Below are 18,765 nucleotides of genomic sequence, written 5' to 3'. Positions count from 1 at the left end.
CCTCCATTTCCCTAGGACTGATCGACTGGACACTGCAACTTGTACACATACACTGCTGTCTACAGACGTGCATATCAGGACCGACCATGTCTGTTACACATTACGCTATCTGCATTGCTTTAGTGTAGTTTCCTGTCCCCACCCCCATACAGCGCACTGAATGAAATACTGTAAGTAGACAACGTAAACAACATCAGGTGAATACAGTATGTGTAAGATGTACAGATAAATATACATAAATAAGGTGTACAGAGGAATAAAATTATTTCATTTCCACACAACTATTTTTGCTTGTAACTTTCGACTCAGTCATTTCCGGACCAGGGTTTCTCATCTCAAATTGATACATGTGCCCTTCGCCATCATCCTGAAAGTTTGTAACACCACTTCGGAAACACCCTGTATAACAGTTATTCCGAAACTAAATATTTTATAAAAAGTAATATTAATGCACATTTCAAAAGCTATTTCTGCTGTTTTTGATTATGATAATGATAATGATATGGAACAGTGCTAAATGACATCTCTGAGCTGTATTTATGTCATTTTTGTACGTGGAAATCCGTATCATGAACGGACTTGTGGTTACATAGGCAACATTGTAGTTCATATGGTGCTTATTTTTATTCACCGAGTTTGAAAGCATGGTTGGTGCATGCAGCATGTAATGTAGCTTTTATGCTTTCTGGACTGTTCACAGGATACATCCCTTCCACCTCCATACAGCAGCTTCCCTCCTGATCTCCATGATAACAACAAACAGGTACAAACAGTTGCAGCACTTATGTGTGTGTTTGTAATTGAAGTCTATTATTTAAGTTCGAATTTGTTTTCCCATCTCCTCTTGTCCTATTGGTGTCTATTAATAATTCATTGAAAGGAATGCAGTTTGAAGGTACTTTGTTTTTAATTTTTTATTTTTATTGCCTTAAACAAATTGCTTTGCTTTGCAGAAGGACATCTGACATTGAAGTGCAGCTTTCTAACTGAGGGAAAGATGTGAAAAGTTTTGCATTCCTGTTTTTTTAATTTAATTTAATTTTGTTTCCATGGTTATGCCTTGCTATTTGTATAAAAGTCAAGTTTTATTTCATTGCTCTGGTTCATTTTTTAACAGGTAAGTGTAATTTAGTATTCAAAGGGCAAATGCCGGATTAGTTTTCATGGTGGCCGGTAGATGACAAAAAAATGGAAGACTACTGTACAATTCCTAGCAGATAATCTCAATATGACTTTGCAGTTAAAAGTGACTATTAAAGAGACAGTATGCAAACTAAAAACATAACTTTTACTTAGCCCTGATTATATAATCTTTAAATGAAGGTACTAGTATTTTTGGATTATTAATACTTATTACTTAATAATTACAATATAGAAAAGTATCTACTCTATATAATTTCCATTTTTCGGTAATTATTTACAAGTGTTCCCAGTGACGGATTTAAAAAAAATGGTTTTACTGGATTCTATGTAGCATCAGAAGTAGAGATTGACATAATTTTTGGAAGGGCGAAAAGTATGTATAGATTAATAAATAATTGTAAGACATATAAATTAATAAGTGAATCATTTATAACAATCTAAGGCAATACTTAGAAATATTTATACAATAACCATTTAGAAAAATTATTTACACACTGAGCACTTAATAAATTTTACACAAGAAAGAGTTCGTCCAAAGGCCTGGACTCGGGAAGAGTACCTAAAATGCTCATTGCATTTCCGCGTTGATTAGCAATACTTAAGCGTTGACGCAAATAAGTAGTGCTACAGCGATCATCCAGTGGCGGTTGGTAACTTGAAATATAGGGGGTTGCATATTGTCGGTGACAGTACTTTTATACTCTTTAGCTGATGCGGCATTCTGCATGATCAGTTTAAGCTGGCACATAATAATGAACATAAGCTGCGTCTATGTAAGTTTGCTAGACCAATGCTTGAGCACCACATAATGAACCACTCACGACTGAAGCACCATCATAATATGTGTGAGCGATCAGTATCTTGGGATACGTTCCTGAATGACGATCAAGCTCATGTGTTATGCTTTTAGCCAAAGATGTTGCATCATGACCAGTAGGAACAATGAAGTCCCAGAATCTTTCAACAGGTTTGTTGTTGTGGATATGTATGTAAATAACCACCATCTGAAATTTGTTGGAGACATCACTTGTTTCATCTGCAGTAACAGCTAGAAAGTCCACAGTTTTTATCTGCTGTGAAATCTCTTCATGACAGACTTCTAGCATAAACGCCAAAAGCTCGTTTTGAATGATTTTTGACGTCCCCTTGAAAACTGTTGGATTTTCTAGGTGGGTCTTTAGAGCGTTATCTAGCTCAGCACTGAAATTTATGAGACCACGAAATATGCCTAGATTAGAAGATGAAACCGTTTCATCGTGACTTCTCAGTGCTAATTCAAAGGAGTCACAGAATCTAATACAATTAATGAAGATATTTATCACGTTCAATGTTTCTTCTATAGGCACCATCCAACTGAGCAACAATATTTACAATTCCCATGAAGGCTAAATTAAGGACATTTTTTATGTGGGTTGACGATGCCTCGTGTTTCTTAACCCTTTCATTTAGAAGATGCACATCAATCATTCCTGTTTTAGTCCCCATTTCTTCGCCACCAAATAACATACACGGAAAACAAAATAGAGCATTCTTGACATTGCAGATGCACAACCAATCATGTTTTTCGAACATATTAGCATTAAAAATTCTGTTAAAAGTCCTACCCTTCGTAGAAATTATTTGCGAAAACTTAATAGCAGGTTGGTCTACCAAGCCTTTTTATTTATATTTTCGCCTCTAATGACCTAGATGAAAATGATTGTGATTGTAAACTATTAATAGAATTCATTTTTGTACACTATTAATTACTTACTCTCTTATAATTAACACTTTCAACAAGACAACAAAAACTCACACAACACCTGAAGCATAAAATGCGGTATAACGTACTATACAGCAATGTGATCAAGAAGGCAGTGATTTCAAGGCGCGAAGCCTTGCGTCAAACGACGTGTGTGTACACGTCATAAACTGTCTGCTAGCGAAGGCCATGCCTCCAGAGTTTCTCCCCACACCTGCCCCTCTAGCACCCAAAGTCCCTTAGCAGACAAAGAGTTAACAAGGCTAGTACAGATGAACATACAAGTGCCCTACAGATAATAGGGGTATTTCTTATTATGTTTAGAAGAGTATATAGGACTACTGGTAAGTCATTAATGATTATTACACACATTATTTATTGATAAAATTTCTGGGGGTAGCGCTAACTTGCTACTCCCTCCTAGAGCCGCCCCTGTGATCATCAGTAATGGAGATCAAAATTTGGCCGATTTGAGGTACCAAAACTTGAGCGTTATGACTCCAAGGACCGAAGATCTCCACAGGAAAGGGAATAAAGATATAATTGTCTAAAAGATGTGCATATTTATTGATTTTTTCCTTTATGGCTAATTCAGTATTGACTTTTTTCTTCATGGCTAATTCAGCAGCAGATGCTGCACGTCTGCAGGTATTCGGCAGTGAAATGGAGCTAGAGTGCCAACGCATTACTGGTGATCACTGATGCACTAATTATTTATTTGCGTCATCGCTTAAGAATAGCTATTCAACGCGGAAATGGAATGAGTGTTTTAGATACTCTTCCTGAATCCAGCCCTTTAGACGAACTTTTCCTTCTTTAAAATTTATTAAATGCTCTGTAAATCTGAACATTGTAATTGTTCCACCTTGTATATGCTCATTTTGTTGTTGATAAGAATCGACATGAATGTTGTTCTGTTTCTTAATGGTGGGCATATTGAACATTGATTGTATTTTGTTCCACTGCTTTGTTTATTGCAACATATATGGTGCATATGCCTAATTTTAATTATATTTTTAAGCCTTATTTGTGCCTTATCCATTGCTTTTACTCACAAAAAAAAAAAACACTTCAGAATGTCATTAGTTATTTAAAAACCTTTCTTATTTACTTATTTACTTACTGGCTTTTAAGGAACCCGGAGGTTCATTGCCGCCCTCTCATAAACCCGCCATTGGTCCCTATCCTGAGCAAGATTAATCCAGTCTCTATCATCATATCCCACTCCCTCAAATCCATTTTAATATTATCTTCCCATCTATGTCTCGACCTCCCCAAAGGTCTTTTCCCCTCTGGCCTCCCGACTAGCACACTATATGCATTTCTGAATTCGCCCATACGTGCTACATGCCCTGCCCATCTCAAACGTCTGGATTTAATGTTCCTAATTATGTCAGGTGAAGGATACAATTCGTGCATTTAAAAACCATTTTTTTAAATTCGTAACTGACAGTACTTGTAATACATTTTTTCCTGTTTTTCTCTCAACACACGGAAAACTGAATCTGTGAAACAGATACATATTAATTTTTTATTTGCATTGATGTCAATATATTAAGTATTTTTATTTCATAAATTGAGTGCCATGGATTTATTTGTAAGAATATGTGTGAAATGGGAGACAGATTAAAATTGTGACAACAGAGCAAGCAATTTTGAAGAAGAAACCATTAATCTGAACTGCTTTCGTCTTTATATATCCTCACATCCTTTCTAAGTCATGCTTCGTAACTTTTGGAAGTGTAATGAACTTTAATCAGTGCAAGTTGGATGACTTGGATTATTTAGTTAGATAAGTTGAGTTGAATCAAGTGGTTTATCTGATTAGACGAAGTGGCTTCACTCTTGATTCATTTGATAATTACTCACCAATATCTGATTTCAAACTGGAGTCACGTCTAAATATACGATGTTTAAAATGCGTGACTAGGGAACAGAAGTTATGGAATGATGTCGCATAGTAAATGTAATACACAGGACTTGAAGTAGACATTTTCACGAACTGGAAAACATGTTATTTTCGTAGACATGGTGGTGTTGTTGACGACGAGTATTACCCATGCTATATGAAATATTTATATGCACATTCATAAAAATTTCAGAGTCAAATCCTTGGAAATTTTCAGTGGCGTATTTCATTTTGCCATTTTGTCAACAAATGAATGAATGAAAGAAAATTGGTAGGTAGCCAGCGAATAGGAATGATAAAGATTGGACACTGAGCGAATTTCTCTGGTCTGTTTTTCTGGTCGCATGTCCTCCATTAGCATATAATTTCACTTCTAAACACTGCACCCATCCTGCATCATGGCGTCGTGGTCTAAGGTATCCTGCCTAGGACTCGTGTTACGGGATGCATGCTGGTTCGAGTCCTCATGAAGGAAGAAATTTTCTCATGAAATTTCGGCCAGTGTATGGACTGGTGCCCACCCAGCATCGTGATGCACATGGGGAGCTATGATAGGTAGCGAAATTCGGTTGCAAAAGTCAGCTATAACGGCTGGGGGGATCATCGTGCTAACCACACGATACCTCCATTCTGGTTGGATGGTCGTCCACCTCTGCTTCGGCATGTGGGCATGAGGCCAGCAGCCAGCTGGTCGGTCTGAGTCCTTCATGGGCTGTAGCAGCACGGTTTTTTTTATTATTATTAACATAGCACCCACAAACTGTGGAACAGCAATCCTGATTCATTGGCAAGTTTGCTGAAAAGTATTTCTGCTGTCGACTGCTGGTACAAAATCAGCGCCAACTCTAGGGAAAAAGGCAGAACCTTCTGTTGATGCAGATAGAGCTGGTTTGAAAGTCTCTGAAAGAAGGCACTACTAAATCAAAGGTACTGACGCGCAGTGTCCCTATACGCTGGGGTAGCTGTGATCCAAATCTTATGGGTACTAGCAGTGTTTTCCTCCTGGAGAAATAGGTGGTGGAGCTCTGTGTAAAATATATTATGGCTGGAAGATGATTACTATCCAGTGTAGGTACTGGAATTTTATCAACAGTAATCTCACTAGAGGTTTTGATTTTATTGATAAATCTGCGAGTGGAACACGAGCAGATTTATCTAGAGAAAATCAAAACTCGAGTGGGATTTAATTGACTATTACACGAATAGAAGAAAGTAGGCTATATAAAGATTAGAAGTAACAAAGTGTACAATAAAATATTAATTGGCTTACGAAAATACAACTGTCTTCAAATGTATTATTGTACCATCTCAACATTACGCTAGATGGCAGTAGTGTTTTCTTGTTATCGGTATCAGTTGTGCCAACTATGGAATCATCATTGAACTCTGTAGACTGTAGTCAAGAAGGCTTTGTTGATTCAGTTTCATTTTTATTAAAACATTTGCATTCCATTTCAATGATCCGGATCCCAGTAATCAACGTCACTTGACAGATGATTTTCAATAAATCTTAGTATTAAACAATCTCTGTTACGTGACTATCCATAATATCATATAGCAGAAGCTATAACAAACATAACCTAAATAATATAAACAAGTGTTAGAAAAGTTTTAATTAGGGATGATGAAATAAACAAGAAACGTTTTAATTAACGATGATGAAATAAAAAATAAACATGAATAATTTTAAAAGAAACAATTATTGAAAGTACAATTTTCAAATTTGAATGTTTTGGTGGTTCAGTTGATGTTATATTGGACGTGTGCGTAAAAGAAGTGAACTCGTTGGTGTACATGGTGTATCCCTCAACTCATTCAGGGTTTCCGAATGGTGCTCTTCATATATGACCAGTGATCTTTATTAATTCTTGTTCTTGAATGCCAAAATGCGAGTCATATTTGAAAGTGATGTGCATCGATTGGAGTGGTTTGTAATTTTCTGTTTTTTGACGGCCAGACCAGTACAGTTTGAAATGTTGGCAAACAAAGAAACAAATGCTAGGGTAGTGATAAAAATAAACAAATGTTAGGGACGCGATAAATTTAAACAAATGCTAGGGACGCGATCAAATTGTGCGATAAGCGGCCATGATTGGTTGAAAGATGTCCTTTCGTACCGTTTTATTGGTCGAAAGTAGTGTGACGTAGTAAAAGTGTAATAGTCATTTTAACTCCCTTTTTGCGAAACTTTCAGACTTCCGAGACCTAAACGGAGTTCAAAGAAAAATTAATTATCAACACATTTCTTGGTTTCCTGATGAAAAATACAACAAAAAAGTACTGAAACACCGTTTTGGCGTGTTCTCCCAGAAAAAGCACTGGATACTAGTTAGTGTATTAAAATCAATTGAAATTCTAACAACTAAAATTTGATGCAGAAAATGCTGCATGTGACACTTATCATGTTTAATATTTTAAGGCAGGATTTTAAAACTTTCCAGAAAAGCATATAAATTGTTAGTTCGGAGGCCTGAGGGAAAAAGACCGAGACGTATATGGGAGGATAATATTAAAATGGATTTAAGGGAGGTGGGATATGATGCTAGAGACTGGATTAATCTTGCTTAGGATAGGGACCGATGGCGGGCTTATGTGAGGGTAGAAATGAACCCCCATATTCTCTAAAAGCCATTTATAAGTATTATAAATCTTGTATGTACATAATTTTAAAACAACACTGCTAAATTGACAATAATACCGACATCTTGGAATTTTAAAACGAATTTTCCCAAAAAAATAAAGCCACTTTGACGAGACTCTCTAGACGAGCGATTATGTAATTTCATATCAAATTATAAATTACAGAACTTAATGCAAATTAATAACAATCCACCATGACCTAATACATTTCGGAAAAATAAGAAATAAATATCTAGATTTTAATCTTTTGACCTTAATATAAATAACTACAAATTTTAGTCTTTTGGACTTTGGCATGTTTTGTTATTGTAGAAATGATTGTTGTACATTGCCTTTCTGTTCCATACACAAATAATATAGAAATATACATTTTTAATGTTGTAATGGTGCTATAATTGTTCTGTTTTGTATTTGATATTTAAGAGTGATGAAAAACCAAAACCAGCTCCAAGATCGAAGCTTTCACCAGATGGCGGACCAGGTAAACCACCAGGTGGGTTTATGGACTTGCCTGAGTTACCGTCAGTTCCTACAGACAGCTTTCCACCGCCTGATGAACCTGTCGGCCCTGGAAACTCGAATGATGACATTGACTTTGATGACCTTACAAGGCGATTTGAAGACCTAAAGAAGAAGAAGTAACAACAAGATTTGCTTCAGCTCTATTTAATACAAATATTATGCTATTGTAGTTTGTAGTCGATTGACAGTGCTCACACTTCCTTTCTTCATTCCTTCGAATATTTTACTTTTTTTTGTGCTATATATATTTTTTACCTGTAAATATCGTTTTCAATAAGCACATGTACTAAATTTTCGAAAGAGTAGCAGTATGGTTGTCATTCTTCCTGTGTCCTCCTGGTGAGTATTCTATATATGAATATTGAATATATGATGTTGACGAATTTATTTTCATAACTGCAAACTGTCCGTTACAAATTACACTTCATTTAATTGATAATACGCATTTTTTTTCTATGTGACTTTATAAAAACGTAACCAGCTCAGCACTGAATAGTCCTGTAAGTCCTTTGTCTCCAAAAATGGTATAACAGTAAAATAACAATAGGAATAATAATAATAATAATAATATTAATAATAATATAATTGCAGTACCAAATATTATGTTTAAACGTTACAGACACAATAAATAAATATACAGAACTACAGCAAGAAATAAAAATTGAAGAATTCAAAACAAGGAAAAAAAGCTTTGGAATGTATGTATCCAATGCCTACCCACTTCACTTTATGTGATTCGTGTTCCGCATATTGCGGATAGATGGCAGGACTATGACCTATTTTCTAGTTGCACACCACTTCGGCAGGCCACACTGTATACATGATGTGTATCTGTGGAGAGTTATGTTGGTACTAGCGTGAATGTATGTGTAAGTGAAGAGTATGGAATGAGTGATGATGATGAAGATGACGAAGGGAGAAGGGGAAACCCAGTGCTGGCATGTAGCCTACTCCTGTCGAATAGCCACACCACCAAGGGGACCACCAAGTTTAACATCCCTGTCCAATGGACGAATCACTATCAACAGTGACATATGCCTTCTCTTCATATGCACTATGGAGAGATTTGGAACTCAAAACAATCATATTCGTGCATAATCTAGTGATTAAAAGTTGTGCACTGCCATCTCTCCTAGTCCCAAGGTAGAAATTTTAACTTGGCGGACAGCTTTGAAATGTAAAGTCAGTGAAAAATTGAATTCAGAAAATTGGGCAGCAGAAGTTGTAGTAGTTGCAGTCATTTTACCAATAACAGGAGTAAAGCCCTGTTTCCATGGTGCGTTTTTCTGTGATGGATTGCATGCTGGGAGCTCTGATGGCAGTTCTGAGTGCTTGCCTCGTGGAAATCCTGACCACTGCTGGCTCCTTTGGTAACTACTGTCATTGCAAGTTATCTTGAACCTTACATCCCCTAAGTCTGTCTTTGGAACTGCTCGGTACGGCGTGTACTCATCAACGTAACGGCACGGCAAGGATGCCCCTCCCTCGGGTAACGTGACTCTTTTGAGAAAACATTGGTTCTTTTACCTTACGGCTCTCTACTGTAAAAGAACTTGGTTCAATACAGACATCATCTTCTCTCGATACTCCGGTTTTGAGAGGAGAACATAGTTTCGTAGCAAGCTTTAATTAACCTGTAATGAGTAAGTATTTAAATATAATCGTGTGTACACTCCTCTCTCATATGGGCTGGGGACCGGCAATGGAGGAGTTACTACAGCTACTTCTGTACATTATATAGGCCTGCATGACTTACACCTTCAGTTAATATGTACATATTCTTATAACAATGTTTTACAGGCTTATTATTTGAATTTACATTAATTTACAATTGTACACAATCCATATCCCTATCATTGCTGCCATCATCGCTTGTTCTAAAATTAATTATTTCGTCAATGGCATCATCCATTCGGAATTATCTTCTTAATCGTAGACTATGTACTAGTTTCTGAACATGATAGAATTCTTCGATTGTATCCCGAATAACGTGTTGATCGAAGTCGTCCACTTCAACTTTACACAAGTCCTAATTCTGGAATGAAATAATATGTTTAGTAGAACTATAAGAAAATAATAACTTACAACAGTAATTCATTATGTCGTTCACAGTACACACACTATTGTACATAACTATTATAGCAATAATTTCTAAACATTACATAACTATTCTTTCCCGAGTAGTGTGAGGTTCATTCGGTTGTAATTCAATATTATTCTTAATTCTCTTCACGGAACTAATACTTTTGCCAGAGTATTTAGCCACTCTCTCATATTCCTTAGCAAGAGGTTCCAGCAAATATTTGTTTAATTTTTCCTCCTTGCAACGCTTAATTTTATTATATTTGCGATAATTTCTCTTTCTCGGCTATGGATAACAGCGTTACTTTTTCTCCGCGGTGGTGTGATTTCACTATATATAATTACTACCCTGTGGTTGCTGCTCCATGGTAACACTACTGGTACGCAGTGAAGGAAATAGTTCTATGTTGCTTGACAAGAGATTATGCTGCAGAGCATGCGCAAACAACTCAGTTGGCTCCACCCGCGTTACGTGCTTCCTTCCCTCTGCCCCTCTGTCCTCGCTCAGAAGGTTCAAGATAACTTGCATTAACAGTACTATGCTAGATTTCTAGATTACGTTTCTTGCTATTTTTTTGTGTTTGCTTCTGAGCTGGAACAGTGCTACCAAGTACGTTGTGTTCCTACTAAATGTTTTTTTTTTTTTCTGTATTTCTTAGTTTCTAAATTAAATATAGGATTTTAGTTGTATTACACTCCTGGTTTAAATTAGGCTACTCTGTTACAATATTTACTATTGTTAATGTAGGACTTTAGTTGTTTTCCACTTATGGTTTAGTTTCTTTTTCATCATGAGTGTTGGCAACAGATGACTCAGCAAATAATTTTTCAATTTGAACTGTGAAAAGAGCTAGCTGCATATGAATGGTAATCAACACTGAAACAAACATAGAAGCCAACGGCATACCTATCACAGCACCAAGTTTGCTGGCCAACAAGAAAACACGCATCATGGAAACCGGCTTAATATCGAACAAAGTTTCTTAAAACAGATAACCTCACCAACAATGTATCGTCAAATTCCATACTGATATTTCTTAACATTTGTGATGTGATGTTTTGGGAATGGTGCGAAAAATTTCCTTCAAATATTGTGTTATTTTGTATTTATTTCTGCTGACTCATTTATCATTATTATTATTATTATTATTATTATTATTATTATTATATCATCATCATCATCATGTTCTCGTGTTGTAATGATCTCTGATTTCACAGGTTTCAGTAAATCCAGATAAATAATTTCAAGGAAAAATTGTTCCGGGACCGGGTATCAATCCTGGGACCCTTCGCTTAGCGCGCGAACGCTCTTCTGAATGAGCTACCCCAGGAACTATACTCGACACCGTCACTATTTTTCCTTTGTATCCACACGACTCAAATGAGCTGAAAAGACGCCAGAACTCAACTATGATTGCACACAAATACTTGTGTGACTTAAATTGTGGCTTTCTGTTAACGTACCTCCAGTAACGAATGTATTACTTACTTACTTACTTACTTACAAATGGCTTTTAAGGAACCCGAAGGTTCATTGCCGCCCTCACATAAGCCCGCCAGCAGTCCCTATCCTGTGCAAGATTAATCCAGTCTCTATCATCATACCCCACCTCCCTCAAATCCATTTTAATATTATCCTCCCATCTACGTCTCGGCCTCCCTAAAGGTCTTTTTCCCTCCGGTCTCCCAACTAACACTCTATATGCATTTCTGGATTCGCCCATACGTGCTACATGCCCTGCCCATCTCAAACGTCTGGATTTAATGTTCCTAATTATGTCAGGTGAAGAATACAATGCGTGCAGTTCTGTGTTGTGGAACTTTCTCCATTCTCCTGTAACTTCATCCCGCTTAGCCCCAAATATTTTCCTTAGCACCTTATTCTCAAACACCCTGAACCTATGTTCCTCTCTCAAAGTGAGAGTCCAAGTTTCACAACCATACAGAAGAAAACGAATGTATTATACATTATTATTTGTGTGCACTCATAGTTGAGTTCTGGCATCGTGTCAGCTCATTTGAGTCATGTGGATACAAAGGAAAAATTGTGACGGTGTCGAGTATAGTTCCTGGGGTAGCTCAGTCGGAAGAGCGTTCACGCCCTAAGCGAAGGGTCCCGGGATCGTTACCTGGCCCCGGAACAATTTTTCCTTTAAATTATTCAAAACCTGCTTTACAGGGAGCTACTACCTGAAAGCCAGATTTGTATAAATCCAGATAAAGTTTAGTGAACTATATGTACTATATCTGCTTGCTATCTACGATATGGAAATTGTTTTGCTGAAAGACCTTTGGCCATTGTTGAACGTATTCAATTGAACTGTCTATTTTATCACGCACATATTATCATTGATGTTCAGACATTTAAGAGCCTCTTGAAAACTATGTGGAATTGCATCTGTTAATGATATGACTTGGCAAGGTTTGCACATAGTTATTTTCGCAAGTTTGGTATAGTGATATTTTGGTATTATATACAGGCTGTAAATTTGATATGTTTGAAAGTTTAACACTTCTTACTAATTTTATTGAAAAAACAAAATGTCTGTTCTTCTGTTACCTGCAGCTGTGCCATTTATCAGTATACTTCTATTCCAGTACACCTTTTCTGTTTCAAGTTTTAATATCTTACATGGATTCGTTCATAATTTGGAACATTACTGGTAACTGTAAATATTTATAACTCATTTTAATATTTTGATTACATTATTATGTCTCAGTTTGTAGTCACTTTGAGTAGTTATTTGACGATTTACGTATTTTCTGTTTAAATGTTACATAATATAAATTAATAATTATTCCATCATTACTTAATGTACCGGTACCTGCACTTTTTATTTCGTCTTGAATTGCGTAAAGAAAACCTTTTCAAAAAACATTTCGTCTTTTGTTTGATGCATTTTTATGAGTGTGAGGTTCTGTATTATATTTATTGCTGGAAAATACAAATTCCCCAATCAGGGATTGCCATGAGACAAAGCTGACTAAATATTGTTTTAATATAGCCTGCAAGTTTTTTTTATTTATTTCTTGAAGATTTTGAGAAAAATAACAAAAGAAAGCTAAGAGAATTCGTTAGAATGAAACTGGTCCATGCATTTTCCAAAGAGGATTTGAGAGTCTGTGCTTCTTCTTCTTTTAATTTGTAACCAATGGGTAGCTAGTTTTCATTTGTGTTATTTAAGAGGGAATATTTTTATGAGACAAAAGTATTGTCTGGTGTAGTTAGCATTCATCTTTATTGATGCTAAAAGAATGTCGTAATTCAGTGTTTTGTTTATTTTAGAAACATTTAACTTAATTTTGGATAAGTTTTATATTTGCTCCTACCATCGTCGTCAATTCATTTGTTTAAGCGTTATTCTAATGTCTCTCTTATGATTTATTTACTTGTTTCTGCTGTACTTACGAGACACTAGAGAGATGACAATGTTATTGTGCATTTCAGATAAGAAAGGATGTTTTGAGGGTTCATGAATGTTTTAGTGTACTAAATCACACAAAAGAAACTGTAAAAAGCTACAAAAACCCGGAACTTCCATTAGAGATGATTGGATGTATAAAAGAAATATATATTTTAATATTGCATGTTATGCTGTCGTGTGTGAACAGTTTGTGGGTTGTCGTACATTGAAAATGTCGTGTCAATTGTAATGAAGTGATGTAATTTTAAAAGAGGTTAAAATAACTGAAGTTAGGGGTTTAACTTCGTATCTTATATAAGTCAGTTTTAATGTTATATTTTTTATGTATAATTCTTTCTTCATAACCTAATGAATTAAAACTTCAGTAAAAATGAGGACACTAACATGATAAGTAAAAATGAGGACACTAACATGATAAAACAGGTTTATACTTCTATTTTTTTATTATTTTCTTTCGTAATTTTTTCCGTGCTTTTCCCACACTTATTTCTTGTCTTCTCTGTCTTGCTTTTTTCATGTTCTTTTCTTCACAATTCTCTCATTTGTTTTTAAATTTCCTTAACTGACAGGAAATTATAATTCAGCTACCATCAAGAACTTTTGTTCTTTTGTGGTGGAAGATAGATAGATAAATGTCCCATTTAAATTCTGATAAACTGTAATATCATACCATACTGAAATCACCTTCCACTGTACAGGCTAACAGCAATGAGCAAGACTATTTTTCCGAGTCAGTGAATAATAATTATGCTAATCATTATATTTGCAAAAGTACGTGATTTTGCATGTTTGTTTCTTGTCCCAAACATTCACGTAAGTTTCTATCAAACATGTATCACATGTAGATGTACGTGAATAAATTGTTACTAAGGCCATGAGACATGGAAAATAAACATATAAAAAACAAAACAGCAACACACACTACTTAGAATGGAAAATAAACATACGAAAAACAAAACAGCAACACTGCTTAGAATGGAAAATAAACATACGAAAAACAAAACAGGAACACTGCTTAGAATGGAAAATAAACATATGAAAAACAAAACAGCAACACACACTGCTTAGAATGGAAAATAAACATATGAAAAACAAAACAGCAACACACACTACTTAGAATGGAAAATAAACATATGAAAAACAAAACAGCAACACACACTACTTAGAATAGAAAATAAACATATGTAAAACAAAACAACAACACACTACTTAGAATGGAGACACACTACTTAGAATGGAAAATAAACATATGAAAAACAAAACAGCAACACACTACTTAGGATGGAAAATAAACGTATAAAAAACAAAACAGGAACACTGCTTAGAATGGAAAATAAACATATGAAAAACAAAACAGCAACACACACTGCTTAGAATGGAAAATAAACATATGAAAAACAAAACAGCAACACACACTATTTAGAATGGAAAATAAACATATGAAAAACAAAACAACGACACACTACTTAGAATGGAAAATAAACATATGAAAAACAAAACAGCAACACACACTACTTAGAATGGAAAATAAACATATGAAAAACAAAACAACAACACACACTACTTAGAATACTTATTCCAATCACTCGTCAGTCTTTTCATTCATGTTATGAAGATAATGAAAAATATGATTGTCATTAACTATAATTAATGTTTGTAATGTTATTCTAATAAGCATAATGGAAAGTGGTACAACAGCACATAAACATGATAGTAGCATTTGTGTGCTGTAAAAACTGTGCCTGGGCCAAAAGATCCAAAAGTTGAAGGTAGATCGATGTTGATTTGAATGATACTGGTGATGATCCTTGAATATTTACAATTATTAAAAATATAATTTAAATCTACTCCATCCACTATTACATAGGTATCTTGCTCTTCTTTTCCTCCTGATCTGGAATAAGGTATTATATTCTAAGGTTGTGTTTTGTCCCATTCTTTCTACTTGTGAAATAACTTAATAGCACTGAACAATTGAATACAACAGATATGATGACTCAAATTAGTGTTATATTTAATATGTTTTCTTTTGTTATTCAAGAATGCAGTGCAGTGCTTTATCCTTACATGTAAAACGTCATGTAAGTCATTTCTTCCACTTTACCACTTCATTGAGAAAAGTTAAAAATGTTTCTCCATTTTACCTTCTCCTATCCACTTCGGCCAAGACTGGCCTTTTAATGTGATACACAGGAAGATCAATACTATGTAGTGTTTAAATTTGATATATATTGTAAATTGCATAAAGCAGGCTTATATTTTTTTAATGGCCTATAACTTGTAAATAAATGACAAGTTTTTAGCTTGGTGCTAAACAATGTCTGTATTACATTGTAATTAATTAAAACGAAGTAGACTGAGACAGCAGATCGGTATAAGTCCGCAGTATTTGAAATAAAGTAATATTGCAAATTATGTTTGCTTTTACATATTAAATATTTTTTGTGATTTCATCATTTAGATCCATCTTCTTTCCTCGTGCTACAATCCTCTGATCTCTACAGTTATTTTTCCGCCATGCTGATCTGGTGCACTACTGTCTTCCAATTAGGCCTATTCCAAGATTCCACCTTCCTTAAATGCTTTTTTATGCTGTCCACTCGTCTAGTTTTGGGTTTCCTTGCTTTTATATCCTCCATGGTTACCAATTGTTCTTGAACTATCATTCTCATCACTTGTCCTGTCATATTTTTACCTTTCCTGCGTTTATGATATGACTGAAGATCAGAATGTATTTTATATAATTCATTACTATAACAAGTCCACACCTGTGAAGTAACAGCACGTTTAGCCGCGAAACCAGGTGGCCCGGGTTCGATTCCTGGTCGAGACAAGTTACCTGGTTGAGGTTTTTTCCAGGGTTTTCCCTCAACCCAATATGAGCAAATGCTGGATAACTTACGGTGTTGGACCCTGGACTCATTTCACCGGCATTATGACCTTCATCTCATTCAGATGCTAATAAAGCGTCATAAAATAACCTACTAAAATAAAATTACTATAACATTTCTTTCATTAGTCCTTATCATAAATTGGACCAATTATTCTCAGGATTATTTTTCTTAAAAATAATACTGAGCATATAATAATAATAATAATAATAATAATAATAATAATAATAATAATAATAAAATAATAACAATGGGTGGATCATTTGAGTTGATAAAGCAATAGATATAAACAATGAATTGTTTCAGAAAGAAATGTTTGAAATAAAAGTTACTGGTAATTGACTTCGAAGGGGAAAGCAAACTGCATTATTTATGCTGTATTTGGAAGACGTTTTCAAGGAAACTAATATTTTTTTAAGGGGAAGTCTGTAGTTTTTATATTTTAATCTCATTTTTTTTTTGTACAAAAATAATGTTTCTAAACTTATGACATAGTAACAAATTTAAAAGACTAATGATAAAGAAATTACACATATTGTTCTGCTTCACGTATTTAATCTTGGCTAAGGTGGAGCTGAAACAATGCAGTTTCAAAAAAAAATGTTATTGGAAGAAAAAGCTGACGAGTTGAAGTCTATTGAGATGAAGATCAGAGAGCTTAACAAGTCTGATGACAGATTGGATTCCGATTGGTGAGGTTCTACTATATTACTGGTACTTTCCTCTAAGTTACTACTGGAAGGAACAGGAACATATTTTTATGTTTTCTTCATTAGTTTGTCCACTAAGATAATGCCTGACTTGTAATCTGCTATTCTGCCTGTCATTTGTTTGTCAAAATAGAGGATGACTGTGCTGTTTTTAAGAACCAGATGAGGGTTATATAAAATATGATGGGAATAGTGTTTAGGTTATATGCTGATAAATAGTTTTTGCAATTCACTTACTAATATACTTGAATATTATTATTATTATTATTATTATTATTATTATTATTATTATTATTATTATTATTATTATTATTATTATTATTATTTAAGAGAGACTATTATGTTCTTTCTTTTATTTCTTTTTGCTGCTGAATTTGCTTGTTCAGATAGATTTTTAAATATCAGTAGATATTTTCAAGCTGTGTGACATCCTTGCAATGTGATGAGTTTCACAGGAGAGATTTTAAAGAAAGTGCAATACACATTACTAAAATTTTTATAACTCTTTTAGTTTGCGCCATAGTGTTATAAAATTTGGATATGATGAATATAACAACATGTGAAACATGTATGACAATTTTCGTGATAATAATTGAACATGTATTTGGGCAAGAGTGGTTTAAAGTGTTTTTAATAATGTTTATTTTACTCAAACATTACTTTTACAAAAACCAATGAAGATAACTAAATGAAATTTTGTGTCCTTCGTATATAGTCAAGTAATTGCTTGTCAGGATTTTTTTTTCTATGACAGTTGAGTTAGTGTAGCCTATATGATTTTTTAAAATATTTTTCAAAAAGTTATTTTTCTCTTCAACAGAAATTTTATGCTAATTGAAAAAATATACCAACTGTTAAGATTTGCCTGATGTTGAAATAAAGTATATACAAAGTTAAGCAAGTCTGGAAAATGTTGACAAAATCTATCAGTTAGTCTTTTTTTTTTATGGGTACATTCTTTTAAAAAATGTAATTTCAGGAAAGTGGAGCTGGAAATTTAGGATTATAAAGAATGACGTGGTACCATTTATTAAATAATTATTTTGGAGCACTTCAGATGTAATTTCGAAATGAAGTATTGACAATCCAATCTTTGAACATTGGAGAATAAAATAAGGTTATTTGTAAGAAGTCGTCGCTGAACGATTCACATCGTTTATAGTTCACTTCTAGGGTATTGTTACACAAGATGGATGCACTGAACGATTCACATCATTTATAGTTCACTTCTGTGAACGATTCCATTGTCTATTGTTACACAACACACTAAACCTGGAGTAATTTAAGCTTATTAATCAAATAAATAATTCTACTTACTGTTTTTTATATGCTCACCTGTATGTAATTTCTATTTTATACATATTTCATTGTTATTTTCCATCCGAAGATCATTAAGAACGATGAATATTACTTAATATCTCCCATCTTTCTTCAAATAGTGTTTATATGCCATGTTAATTTTCATTTGTTTTCATAAGTTAACAATGATGCACATTGGGAGCAACTTATAAGAAATTATTTTCCTACACAATCCACGCTATATTCACGTTGTTTTGGAATTATTAATCGAAGATGGTTTGCTTATTGTTTATTACACGCACATTTGTATGTAATATCTATTCCATACGGTTTTTTTTCTATCCCCCGATCATTAAGAATGGTGAATATTGTTCATGCTTGTTTCTTGTATTTCTTAAAATAA

At 34.3% G+C, this 18,765-nt stretch overlaps 1 protein-coding gene across 3 annotated transcripts in view; it reads left to right on the top strand.

Annotated features, from left to right (window-relative positions):
* Ist1 (IST1-like protein) overlaps positions 1-15,877 on the top strand; it is a 30,000-nt gene extending 14,123 nt beyond the window's left edge. Inside the window, exons 6-8 of one of the 3 annotated variants that reach the window (XR_011333386.1) lie at positions 701-763; positions 7,857-14,610; positions 14,683-15,877. Coding sequence is in view for 2 of the 3 variants with exons in the window: in XM_069832769.1 (XP_069688870.1) it covers positions 701-763; positions 7,857-8,075 (282 nt within the window). In the remaining variant the exon portion in view is untranslated. Of the gene's footprint in view, positions 1-700; positions 764-7,856 lie in introns of all 3 variants that reach the window. The other 2 variants (XM_069832769.1, XM_069832770.1) reach the window with 2 other exon arrangements.
* Positions 15,878-18,765: the final 2,888 nt, after the last annotated feature.

Source organism: Periplaneta americana, chromosome 8, assembly GCF_040183065.1.
Source record: "Periplaneta americana isolate PAMFEO1 chromosome 8, P.americana_PAMFEO1_priV1, whole genome shotgun sequence".
Lineage (NCBI taxonomy): Eukaryota > Metazoa > Arthropoda > Insecta > Blattodea > Blattidae > Periplaneta > Periplaneta americana.
The sequence above is the reverse complement of the archived record's forward strand: the minus strand, read 5'-3'. Positions and strand labels throughout refer to the sequence as shown.